At 38.1% G+C, this 14,034-nt stretch overlaps 1 protein-coding gene across 1 annotated transcript in view; it reads left to right on the top strand.

The window, feature by feature from the left end:
- Positions 1-14,034, top strand: part of LOC127928213 (exocyst complex component 7-like) — a 37,669-nt gene that overhangs the window by 13,457 nt on the left and 10,178 nt on the right. The window contains exons 9-14 of the mRNA XM_052515344.1: positions 254-352; positions 1,067-1,126; positions 1,398-1,533; positions 1,658-1,741; positions 3,500-3,620; positions 12,394-12,489. Coding sequence (XP_052371304.1) covers positions 254-352; positions 1,067-1,126; positions 1,398-1,533; positions 1,658-1,741; positions 3,500-3,620; positions 12,394-12,489 — 596 coding nt within the window. The remainder of the gene's footprint in view (positions 1-253; positions 353-1,066; positions 1,127-1,397; positions 1,534-1,657; positions 1,742-3,499; positions 3,621-12,393; positions 12,490-14,034) is intronic.

Genomic DNA, 14,034 nt, shown 5'->3' with positions numbered 1-14,034 from the left:
AAACGAAGGGTCAACACTGCAAATATTGACTCTTTGCATCAACTTCATGTAATTGTCAATAAAAGCCTTTGACACTTGTGAAATGCTTGTAATTATACTTCAGTATTCCATAGTAACATCTGCCAAAAACATCTAAAGACACTGAGGCAGCAGACTTTATGAAAAATAATATTTGTGTCATTCTGAAAACGTTTGTCCACCACTGTATTATTATGGCTGACTGTGTGATGTCATGTTTCATATTGCCTGTCAGTGCACAACAAGCGGCACCTTGGCCAAGTTTTCCAAACTCGTTACATCTATGAAGACCCTGGCAGCCAGAGCACTGGCGGACTTTTCTGCTCACGTCAAGGTACGACATTCTAACCATTCAAAGATTGTTTTAGTTGGAAGGACTTTGAAATATAGAACCTATCATCCAGCAAGGGAACCTCTGACTGGATCATCATCTGACATATGCAGACAGACAAGGGAACCTCTGGATATGTTTAATCAGACAGACAAGGGAACCTCTGACTGGATCGTTGTAATGATATGATTTAATCAGACAGACAAGGGAACCTCTGACTGGATCGTTGTAATGATATGATTTAATCAGACAGACAAGGGAACCTCTGACTGGATCGTTGTAATGATATGATTTAATCAGACAGACAAGGGAACCTCTGACTGGATCGTTGTAATGATATGATTTAATCAGACAGACAAGGGAACCTCTGACTGGATCGTTGTAATGATATGATTTAATCCCCAAAAGCTTCTGATAGCACTCTGACTGGATCAATTTATTTAATCAGACAGACAAGGGAACCGACTGGATTGCATACTGGATTTGTAATGATATGATTTAATCAGACAGACAAGGGAACCTCTGACTGGATCGTTGTAAAATATGATTTAATCAGACAGACAAGGGAACCTCTGACTGAAATAATATGATTTAATCTTTGAATGATATGATTTAATCTCAACCTGAGATCATTTATTTGGGCAATACATTCCAATGAGGTAAAACGATCTTTTGAGAAACCAACCCCAAATTGTAATTTTCCCCTTTCTCTCACAGAGCAACCCTGATAGGGAGAGTATGTCCAAGGATGGAACAGTGCATGAATTCAACAGCAATGTAACAGCTCTCTTTTCTGATTTTTCCTCTCCATCAGTTTCCATTCAATTAAGTGAATCAGTAATGCCGATGTGCTTATCTAGATTTGTGTAAGGACAAGGGTGTTTTGTTCCAGAGGGAGTTTGTTTCCTTATATTGTTGCATCGTGGGATACTAGACAGAAGACACGTCAGTTTCTCACTAAATGTAGAATAAAGTATATTTGATGTTTTATCCCATTTGAACTGACCTGACTAAAGATGTCTATTAATTGTTCTCTTACTGTCTCCAGACAATTCTATTCCTGCAGCAGTTGCTGTCCTTTGCAGATGCTGTTCGGTCCATCCTTTATCCTCATGATGTAGACAGTGACACAGTAACTATGGAGGTGTCCAGTAGTGTTCAGGTGGATGTTCAACATGACACTGGTACGGAGTCTTTCTCTTTGTTTATTAGATTGAGTTTTCGGTTACAAAACTAGATGGTTATTAGATGGTTGGTTTTTCCTCATTGAGATAAGATGTGTAGATATAGAATTGTTTTGTTCACCAGATGCAGATGAATCAGAAGAACAGCCATCAGACAGTCAGGAGTCCAAGGGGAATGACAATCAGAGAGCACTGAGTCCTTATGTCTGTGAGTGTTCAACATGGCTGTGTCTAATATCCAGAATGACCTTTGACAAGGGCAAGACGCTGAACCGTTGGGTCTTAAGGCCGTCCGCATGCTTCAGTTCAGCTGGCGGCTAGCCGAAGTCGAGTGGGCTCGCATACCTTCGCTTAAAAATGATTTTAAAAAGTGGCAATAGTACGGGATGTCCATTTTGAGACACCGTAGCCAGTTTACACTTCCTCAAAATAATAAAATCAAATGTTATTGGTCATATACACATGGTTAGCAGATGTTAATGCGAGTGTAGCGAAATGCTTGTGCTAGATCCAACAGTGCAGTAATGTCTAACAAATTCACAACAACTACCTTATACACACAAATGTAAAGGGATGAATAAGAATATGTACATATAAATATATGGATGAGTGATGGCTGTGCGGCATAGCCAAGATGCAGTAGATGGTATAGAGTACAGCATATACATATGAGATGAGTAATGTAGGACATGTAGACATTATTAAAGTGCCGTTATTTAAAGTGACTAGTGATACCTTTATTAAATCCATTTATTACATTTATTAAAGTGGCCAGAGTCTGTATGTTGGCAGCAGCCACTTTATGTTAGTGATGGCTGTTTAACAGTCTGATGGCCTTGAGATAGAAGCTGTTTTTCAGTCTCTCGGTCCTAGCTTTGATGCACCTGTACTGACCTCGCCTTCTGGAAGATAGCGGGGTGAACAGGCAGTGGCTCGGGTGGTTGTTGTCCTTGATGATCTTTATGGCCTTCCTGTGACATCGGGTGGTGTAGGTGTCCTGGAGGGCAGGTAGTTTGCCCCCGATGATGCTTTGTGCAGACCTCCCTACCCTCTGGAGAGCCTTACGGTTGTGGGCGGAGCAGTTGCCGTACCATGCGGTCATACAACCCGACAGGATGCTCTTGATTGTGTTTGTGAGTGTTTTAGGTGACAAGCCACATTTCTATTCAGAATTGATCTAAGATAGTTCAAGAATTATGTCATTAATTTGCACGTTTTTGCAGAGATCTTAGTTGCGCAACTTTACATCTAACTAAGATGTTTGAAAACATGTTGCATTATTTTTGTATAATGATTTTCTTCAAACATGTAACCAATCAGTAGTACTGTCAATGAATACCTTCCCAATCTCAACATGTTTTTGTCATCCTCAATTATTTTTGTATGTAACGATGTATTTTTTATTGTGCAGTGTTTCTCAATGAAAAAATATGCATAAAACGAGTCGTCTCTCATTGTATGACAACAAAGACTTTACTGAAGAATCCCTACTCTTGACCAATTACAGACGAAGGCGGGTAGACTTCAGCTACCGACTTCAGTCTGCCTCAAGAAAAAAATGTGTGTGCCTGAACAACTGAAAATACTCTTACCGAAGTACAAAACGAAGAAAAACGTCACAAAATGTCGTCATAATATATGCACAAACTCTTCCGAACTGTTTTGGCTGGGAAGCATGCATAAGCTAAGGCAATATGCTGGCTTCTGGCTTTTGGCTCCAAAGAAAGTACATTTGATACTGGAGCTCCCATAATCTACTTCCACCCCTGATTATGAGTCAGAATCAGCCTCAGGTGGTGTTTAGTTCAAGTGCCTTGACTGCCACCATGTGGTGGCTATGTGGTTTTACATGAGGAACCTTGACTGCCCCCATGTGGTTGCTATGTGGTTTTACATGAGGAGCCTTGACTGCCCCCATGTGGTAGCTATGTGGTTTTACATGATGTTCATGATTTCCCTTTTCCAGGTAAAGTGCTGGAGCATCTCCAGTACAACCTACAGAGTAAGGCCAAGGTGTACGAGGACCACGCTCTCGGGGCCATCTTCCTCCTCAACAACTACAACTACATCCTCAAGTCAATGAAGAAGTAGGCCCTCTCTTTGTACATTTCCAAAGTGTGTGTTAGCTGTAATATTCAGTGTGGATGAACCATTGCTTGAGTCTGGCATTAGGGCCTTGCATATTAATGAACAGGGTGTTGTGAAAAAATTCTTAAACAGGGACACTCAGTCAATCTTAAATGAACCATTGTTTATTTGTCAGCGTGCTGGAGAGGTTCCAACCAACTCAATGCACCATAGTACACATGTTAGTCAGGAGCTCTGCCTGGGCAGTCCCAGCAGTTGTCTTATAGATGTCTATACACAGACAAGTTATATTTGCATAATTCATTAATCATTACCGTCTTGTTTCATTCATGTGACAGACCAATACTGTTTCATAACATGTGACAGACCAATACTGTTTCATAACATGTGACAGACCAATACTGTTTCATAACATGTGACAGACCAATACTGTTTAACAACATGTGACAGACCAATACTGGTTCATAACATGTGACAGACCAATACTGTGACAGACCAATCACAACATGTGACAGACCAATACTGTTTCATAACATGTGACAGACCAATACTGTTTCACAACATGTGACAGACCAACACTGTTTCATAACATGTGACAGACCAATACTGGTTCATAACATGTGACAGGCCAATACTGGTTCATAACATGTGACAGACCAATACTGTTTCATAACATGTGACAGACCAATACTGTTTCATAACATGTTACAGACCAATACTGGTTCACAACATGTGACAAACCAATACTGTTTCATAACATGTGACAGACCAATACTGGTTCACAACATGTGACAAACCAATACTGTTTCATAACATGTGACAGACCAATACTGTTTCATAACATGTGACAGACCAATACTGTTTCATAACATGTGACAGACCAATACTGTTTCACAACATGTGACAGACCAATACTGTTTCACAACATGTGACAGACCAATACTGTTTCACAACATGTGACAGACCAATACTGTTTCACAACATGTGACAGACCAATACTGTTTCATAACATGTGACAGACCAATACTGGTTCATAACATGTGACAGACCAATACTGGTTCATAACATGTGACAGACCAATACTGGTTCATAACATGTGACAGACCAATACTGTTTCACAACATGTGACAGACCAATACTGTTTCACAACATGTGACAGACCAATACTGGTTCATAACATGTGACAGACCAATACTGTTTCATAACATGTGACAGACCAATACTGTTTCACAACATGTGACAGACCAATACTGTTTCACAACATGTGACAGACCAATACTGTTTCATAACATGTGACAGACCAATACTGTTTCACAACATGTGACAGACCAATACTGTTTCATAACATGTGACAGACCAATACTGGTTAACAACATGTGACAGACCAATACTGGTTCACAACATGTGACAGACCAATACTGTTTCACAACATGTGACAGACCAATACTGGTTCATAACATGTGACAGACCAATACTGTTTAACAACATGTGACAGACCAATACTGGTTCATAACATGTGACAGACCAATACTGGTTCATAACATGTGACAGACCAATACTGTTTCATAACATGTGACAGACCAATACTGTTTCATAACATGTGACAGACCAATACTGTTTCATAACATGTGACAGACCAATACTGTTTCATAACATGTGACAGACCAATACTGTTTCATAACATGTGACAGACCAATACTGGTTCATAACATGTGACAGACCAACACTGTTTCATAACATGTGACAGACCAATACTGGTTGTGACAGACCAATACTGTTTCATAACATGTGACAGACCAATACTGTTTCATAACATGTGACAGACCAATACTGTTTCACAACATGTGACAGACCAATACTGTTTCACAACATGTGACAGACCAATACTGGTTCATAACATGTGACAGACCAATACTGTTTCATAACATGTGACAGACCAATACTGTTTCACAACATGTGACAGACCAATACTGTTTCACAACATGTGACAGACCAATACTGGTTCATAACATGTGACAGACCAATACTGTTTCATAACATGTGACAGACCAATACTGTTTAACAACATGTGACAGACCAATACTGTTTCATAACATGTGACAGACCAATACTGGTTCATAACATGTGACAGACCAATACTGGTTCATAACATGTGACAGACCAATACTGGTTCATAACATGTGACAGACCAATACTGTTTCATAACATGTGACAGACCAATACTGTTTCATATTATTATTATTATTAACATGTGACAGACCAATACGGTTTCATAACATGTGACAGACCAATACTGTTTCATAACATGTGACAGACCAATACTGTTTCACAACATGTGACAGACCAATACTGTTTCACAACATGTGACAGACCAATACTGTTTCATAACATGTGACAGACCAATACTGTTTCATAACATGTGACAGACCAATACTGTTTCATAACATGTGACAGACCAATACTGTTTCATAACATGTGACAGACCAATACTGTTTCATAACATGTGACAGACCAATACTGGTTCATAACATGTGACAGACCAATACTGTTTCATAACATGTGACAGACCAATACTGTTTCATAACATGTGACAGACCAATACTGTTTCACAACATGTGACAGACCAATACTGTTTCATAACATGTGACAGACCAATACTGTTTCATAACATGTGACAGACCAATACTGTTTCATAACATGTGACAGACCAATACTGTTTCATAACATGTGACAGACCAATACTGTTTCATAACATGTGACAGACCAATACTGTTTCATAACATGTGACAGACCAATACTGGTTCATAACATGTGACAGACCAACACTGTTTCATAACATGTGACAGACCAATACTGTTTCATATTTCATAACATGTGACAGACCAATATTATTACAGACCAATATAACATGTGACAGACCAATACTGTTTCATAACATGTGACAGACCAATACTGTTTCATAACATGTGACAGACCAATACTGTTTCACAACATGTGACAGACCAATACTGTTTCACAACATGTGACAGACCAATACTGGTTCATAACATGTGACAGACCAATACTGTTTCATAACATGTGACAGACCAATACTGTTTCATAACATGTGACAGACCAATACTGTTTCATAACATGTGACAGACCAATACTGGTTCATAACATGTGACAGACCAATACTGTTTCATAACATGTGACAGACCAATACTGTTTCACAACATGTGACAGACCAATACTGTTTCATAACATGTGACAGACCAATACTGTTTCATAACATGTGACAGACCAATACTGTTTCATAACATGTGACAGACCAATACTGTTTCATAACATGTGACAGACCAATACTGTTTCATAACATGTGACAGACCAATACTGTTTCATAACATGTGACAGACCAATACTGTTTAACAACATGTGACAGACCAATACTGTTTCATAACATGTGACAGACCAATACTGTTTAACAACATGTGACAGACCAATACTGTTTAACAACATGTGACAGACCAATACTGTTTCATAACATGTGACAGACCAATACTGTTTCATAACATGTGACAGACCAATACTGTTTAACAACATGTGACAGACCAATACTGTTTCATAACATGTGACAGACCAATACTGTTTCATAACATGTGACAGACCAATACTGTTTCATAAGACATACTGTGACAGACCAATACTGTTTCATAACATGTGACAGACCAATACTGTTTCACAACATGTGACAGACCAATACTGTTTCATAACATACTGTGACAGACCAATACTGTTTCATAACATGTGACAGACCAATACTGTTTCATAACATGTGACAGACCAATACTGTTTCATAACATGTGACAGACCAATACTGTTTCATAACATGTGACAGACCAATACTGTTTCATAACATGTGACAGACCAATACTGTTTCATAACATGTGACAGACCAATACTGTTTCATAACATGTGACAGACCAATACTGTTTCATAACATGTGACAGACCAATACTGTTTCATAACATGTGACAGACCAATACTGTTTCATAACATGTGACAGACCAATACTGTTTCATAACATGTGACAGACCAATACTGTTTCATAACATGTGACAGACCAATACTGATAACATGTGACAGACCAATACTGTTTCATAACATGTGACAGACCAATACTGTTTCAACAACATGTGACAGACCAATACTGTTTCATAACATGTGACAGACCAATACTGTTTCACAACATGTGACAGACCAATACTGTTTCATAACATGTGACAGACCAATACTGTTTCATAACATGTAACATGTGACAGACCAATACTGTTTAACAACATGTGACAGACCAATACTGTTTCATAACATGTGACAGACCAATACTGTTTCATAACATGTGACAGACCAATACTGTTTCATAACATGTGACAGACCAATACTGGTTCATAACATGTGACAGACCAATACTGTTTCATAACATGTGACAGACCAATACTGTTTCATAACATGTGACAGACCAATACTGGTTCATAACATGTGACAGACCAATACTGTTTAACAACATGTGACAGACCAATACTGTTTCACAACATGTGACAGACCAATACTGTTTCATAACATGTGACAGACCAATACTGTTTCACAACATGTGACAGACCAATACTGTTTAACAACATGTGACAGACCAATACTGTTTCATAACATGTGACAGACCAATACTGTTTCATAACATGTGACAGACCAATACTGTTTCATAACATGTGACAGACCAATACTGTTTCATAACATGTGACAGACCAATACTGTTTCATAACATGTGACAGACCAATACTGTTTCATAACATGTGACAGACCAATACTGTTTCATAACATGTGACAGACCAATACTGTTTAACAACATGTGACAGACCAATACTGGTTCATAACATGTGACAGACCAATACTGTTTCACAACATGTGACAGACCAATACTGTTTCATAACATGTGACAGACCAATACTGTTTCATAACATGTGACAGACCAATACTGTTTCATAACATGTGACAGACCAATACTGTTTCATAACATGTGACAGACCAATACTGTTTAACAACATGTGACAGACCAATACTGGTTCATAACATGTGACAGACCAATACTGTTTCATAACATGTGACAGACCAATACTGTTTCACAACATGTGACAGACCAATACTGTTTCATAACATGTGACAGACCAATACTGTTTCATAACATGTGACAGACCAATACTGTTTCATAACATGTGACAGACCAATACTGTTTCATAACATGTGACAGACCAATACTGTTTCATAACATGTGACAGACCAATACTGTTTCATAACATGTGACAGACCAATACTGGTTCAGACCAACATGTGACAGACCAATACTGTTTCACAACATGTGACAGACCAATACTGTTTCATAACATGTGACAGACCAATACTGTTTCACAACATGTGACAGACCAATACTGTTTCATAACATGTGACAGACCAATACTGTTTCATAACATGTGACAGACCAATACTGTTTCACAACATGTGACAGACCAATACTGTTTCATAACATGTGACAGACCAATACTGTTTCACAACATGTGACAGACCAATACTGTTTCACAACATGTGACAGACCAATACTGTTTCATAACATGTGACAGACCAATACTGTTTCATAACATGTGACAGACCAATACTGTTTCACAACATGTGACAGACCAATACTGTTTCATAACATGTGACAGACCAATACTGTTTCATAACATGTGACAGACCAATACTGTGACAGACCAATACTGTTTCATAACATGTGACAGACCAATACTGGTTCATAACATGTGACAGACCAATACTGGTTCATAACATGTGACAGACCAATACTGTTTCACAACATGTGACAGACCAATACTGTTTCATAACATGTGACAGACCAATACTGTTTCATAACATGTGACAGACCAATACTGGTTCATAACATGTGACAGACCAATACTGTTTCATAACATGTGACAGACCAATACTGTTTCATAACATGTGACAGACCAATACTGTTTCATAACATGTGACAGACCAATACTGTTCATAACATGTGACAGACCAATACTGTTTCATAACATGTGACAGACCAATACTGTTTCATAACATGTGACAGACCAATACTGTTTCATAACATGTGACAGACCAATACTGTTTAACAACATGTGACAGACCAATACTGTTTCATAACATGTGACAGACCAATACTGTTTCATAACATGTGACAGACCAATACTGTTTAACAACATGTGACAGACCAATACTGTTTCATAACATGTGACAGACCAATACTGTTTCATAACATGTGACAGACCAATACTGTTTCATAACATGTGACAGACCAATACTGTTTCACAACATGTGACAGACCAATACTGTTTCATAACATGTGACAGACCAATACTGTTTCATAACATGTGACAGACCAATACTGTTTCATAACATGTGACAGACCAATACTGTTTCATAACATGTGACAGACCAATACTGTTTCATAACATGTGACAGACCAATACTGTTTCACAACATGTGACAGACCAATACTGTTTCATAACATGTGACAGACCAATACTGTTTCACAACATGTGACAGACCAATACTGTTTCATAACATGTGACAGACCAATACTGTTTCACAACATGTGACAGACCAATACTGTTTCATAACATGTGACAGACCAATACTGTTTCATAACATGTGACAGACCAATACTGTTTCATAACATGTGACAGACCAATACTGTTTCATAACATGTGACAGACCAATACTGTTTCATAACATGTGACAGACCAATACTGGTTCATAACATGTGACAGACCAATACTGTTTCATAACATGTGACAGACCAATACTGTTTCATAACATGTGACAGACCAATACTGTTTCATAACATGTGACAGACCAATACTGTTTCATAACATGTGACAGACCAATACTGTTTCATAACATGTGACAGACCAATACTGTTTCATAACATGTGACAGACCAATACTGTTTCACAACATGTGACAGACCAATACTGTTTCATAACATGTGACAGACCAATACTGTTTCATAACATGTGACAGACCAATACTGGTTCACAACATGTGACAGACCAATACTGTTTCATAACATGTGACAGACCAATACTGTTTCATAACATGTGACAGACCAATACTGTTTCATAACATGTGACAGACCAATACTGTTTCATAACATGTGACAGACCAATACTGTTTCACAACATGTGACAGACCAATACTGTTTCATAACATGTGACAGACCAATACTGTTTCATAACATGTGACAGACCAATACTGTTTCATAACATGTGACAGACCAATACTGTTTCATAACATGTGACAGACCAATACTGTTTCATAACATGTGACAGACCAATACTGTTTCATAACATGTGACAGACCAATACTGTTTCATAACATGTGACAGACCAATACTGTTTCATAACATGTGACAGACCAATACTGTTTCATAACATGTGACAGACCAATACTGTTTCATAACATGTGACAGACCAATACTGTTTCATAACATGTGACAGACCAATACTGTTTCATAACATGTGACAGACCAATACTGTTTCATAACATGTGACAGACCAATACTGTTTCATAACATGTGACAGACCAATACTGTTTCATAACATGTGACAGACCAATACTGTTTCATAACATGTGACAGACCAATACTGTTTCATAACATGTGACAGACCAATACTGTTTCATAACATGTGACAGACCAATACTGTTTCATAACATGTGACAGACCAATACTGTTTCATAACATGTGACAGACCAATACTGTTTCATAACATGTGACAGACCAATACTGTTTCATAACATGTGACAGACCAATACTGTTTCATAACATGTGACAGACCAATACTGTTTCATAACATGTGACAGACCAATACTGTTTCATAACATGTGACAGACCAATACTGTTTCATAACATGTGACAGACCAATACTGTTTCATAACATGTGACAGACCAATACTGGTTCATAACATGTGACAGACCAATACTGGTTCATAACATGTGACAGACCAATACTGGTTCATAACATGTGACAGACCAATACTGTTTCATAACATGTGACAGACCAATACTGTTTCATAACATGTGACCGACCAACACCTAACAAGGCCTCTTTGTCTCTTAGCTGAGACCTTGAAACTGAGATATTTTTTGTTTGTTCTCAAAACATGGTAGTTCGTTCTCAAAACACGATCTGGGCGTACTGCCAAATTGCAGCTACTGATAGGTGATTTGTACAGTCAGCCACTTGCATGAACACAGAAATTGGTTTATAGAACAGCAGATGAATAGAACACATAAATGAGTTATAAGAAAAACACAAACATTAATATTCCCATTACAAGGGTCATGTTCATTCGGCAACAAATGGAAGAAAACAGTCAAACAGGGAGGGGAGGGACCACCTGGAATTAAGAAATGAGAAACGCACATTTTATTTTTCAGTTACAAAACATTTGAAAACCTTTTCTGTGACGTTCCCTAATGAATAGGAACCTGGTCATGCAGTTTTTCCAGAACAGTCCGGAACTATAATACATCTTCATTTGAGACATTAGAGACCCCTAAGGTTGATAGATTAACTAGGCCTACACAACATAATGATCACTCAAAGTGCCCTACATTTTGACTCTCCATGTACTTTAGTTCTGGGTTGTAAGTGAATTTGTCACAGCTCACAGGGGTTATGACAGGGACATCTACCTGCAGGTCATCTCTGTTTGAAGTGGTTAAAACCAGCGGCAGGGATCCGGAGGTTGAGTACGGGGAACTGATTGAGCAACAGAAGCAGGTGTACCAGCACAGGTGAGGGACCAGGAATCCAGAGGAGGAAGAAGGGAGTGATGGAATCTAACATTGTCTAACATTAGTCCTGATCATTATGTATTATTAGAAGAGACAAGCTGCCTCCTGCTAGCCTGAAATCGACAGCCTTTTCTGCTAACATTCCACTCTTTGTATTCCCTGTCATTGCTAAAACATGTTTTGCATGACAAGGAGTGGAATGATGACAGGAACAGGTTGGTTACCAGGTTAGCATACTGCCCTTACGGCCGGTAAATCATTAAATGCAACTTCCTCCTCAAAATGATATTAATCTGTTCAGCTTTTCGGTCTCTGGATATGCTGCTAATATTGTCAACTCTGGAATATTTTAAAAACACCCATATTTCCTGTGAGATCCTGGCACTTGCTTTCCCTTGGAAATATAATGTTTTGAATCAAATTCCCCCCTCTCTGGTGTGGGTTGACTGATCTACCAGCTCATGTTTGTTGCCTAGGTTTATGATATTATAATATAGATTATACGGTGGTCATACATGCTCAATACAAGTGTTATAATGCATTGTAACTGCATCATAATGCATTATAACTGCATCAAAATGCATGATACCGGCATTATAACTACATCATAATGCATGATACCGGCATTATAACTGCATCATAATGCATGATACCGGCATTATAACTGCATCATAATGCATGATACCGGCATTATAACTGCATCATAATGCATTATAACTGCATCAAAATGCATGATACCGGCATTATAACTGCATCATAATGCATGATACCGGCATTATAACTGCATCAAAATGCATTATAACTGCATCAAAATGCATGATACCGGCATTATAACTGCATCATAATGCATTATAACTGCATCAAAATGCATGATACCGGCATTATAACTGCATCATAATGCATTATAACTGCATCAAAATGCATGATACCGGCATTAAAACAAACTGCATCATAATGCATTATAACTGCATCATAATGCATGATACCGGCATTATAACTGCATCATAATGCATTATAACTGCATCAAAATGCATGATACCGGCATTAAAACTGCATCATAATGCATTATAACTGCATCAAAATGCATGATACCGGCATTATAACTGCATCATAATGCATGATACCGGCATTATAACTGCATCATAATGCATGATACCGGCATTATAACTGCATCATAATGCATGATACCGGCATTATAACTGCATCATAATGCATGATACCGGCATTAAAACTGCATCATAATGCATTATAACTGCATCAAAATGCATGATACCGGCATTATAACTGCATCATAATGCATGATACCGGCATTATAACTGCATCATAATGCATGATACCGGCATTATAACTGCATCATAATGCATTATAACTGCATCAAAATGCATGATACCGGCATTATAACTGCATCACAATGCATGATACCGGCATTATAACTGCATCATAATGCATTATAACTGCATCAAAATGCATGATACCGGCATTATAACTCCATCAAAATGCATGATACCGGCATTATAACTCCATCAAAATGCATGATACCAGCAT

The sequence above is a fragment of the Oncorhynchus keta genome, unplaced genomic scaffold (genome assembly GCF_023373465.1).
Source record: "Oncorhynchus keta strain PuntledgeMale-10-30-2019 unplaced genomic scaffold, Oket_V2 Un_scaffold_23083_pilon_pilon, whole genome shotgun sequence".
Classification (NCBI taxonomy): Eukaryota; Metazoa; Chordata; class Actinopteri; order Salmoniformes; family Salmonidae; genus Oncorhynchus; species Oncorhynchus keta.
The sequence above is the reverse complement of the archived record's forward strand: the minus strand, read 5'-3'. Positions and strand labels throughout refer to the sequence as shown.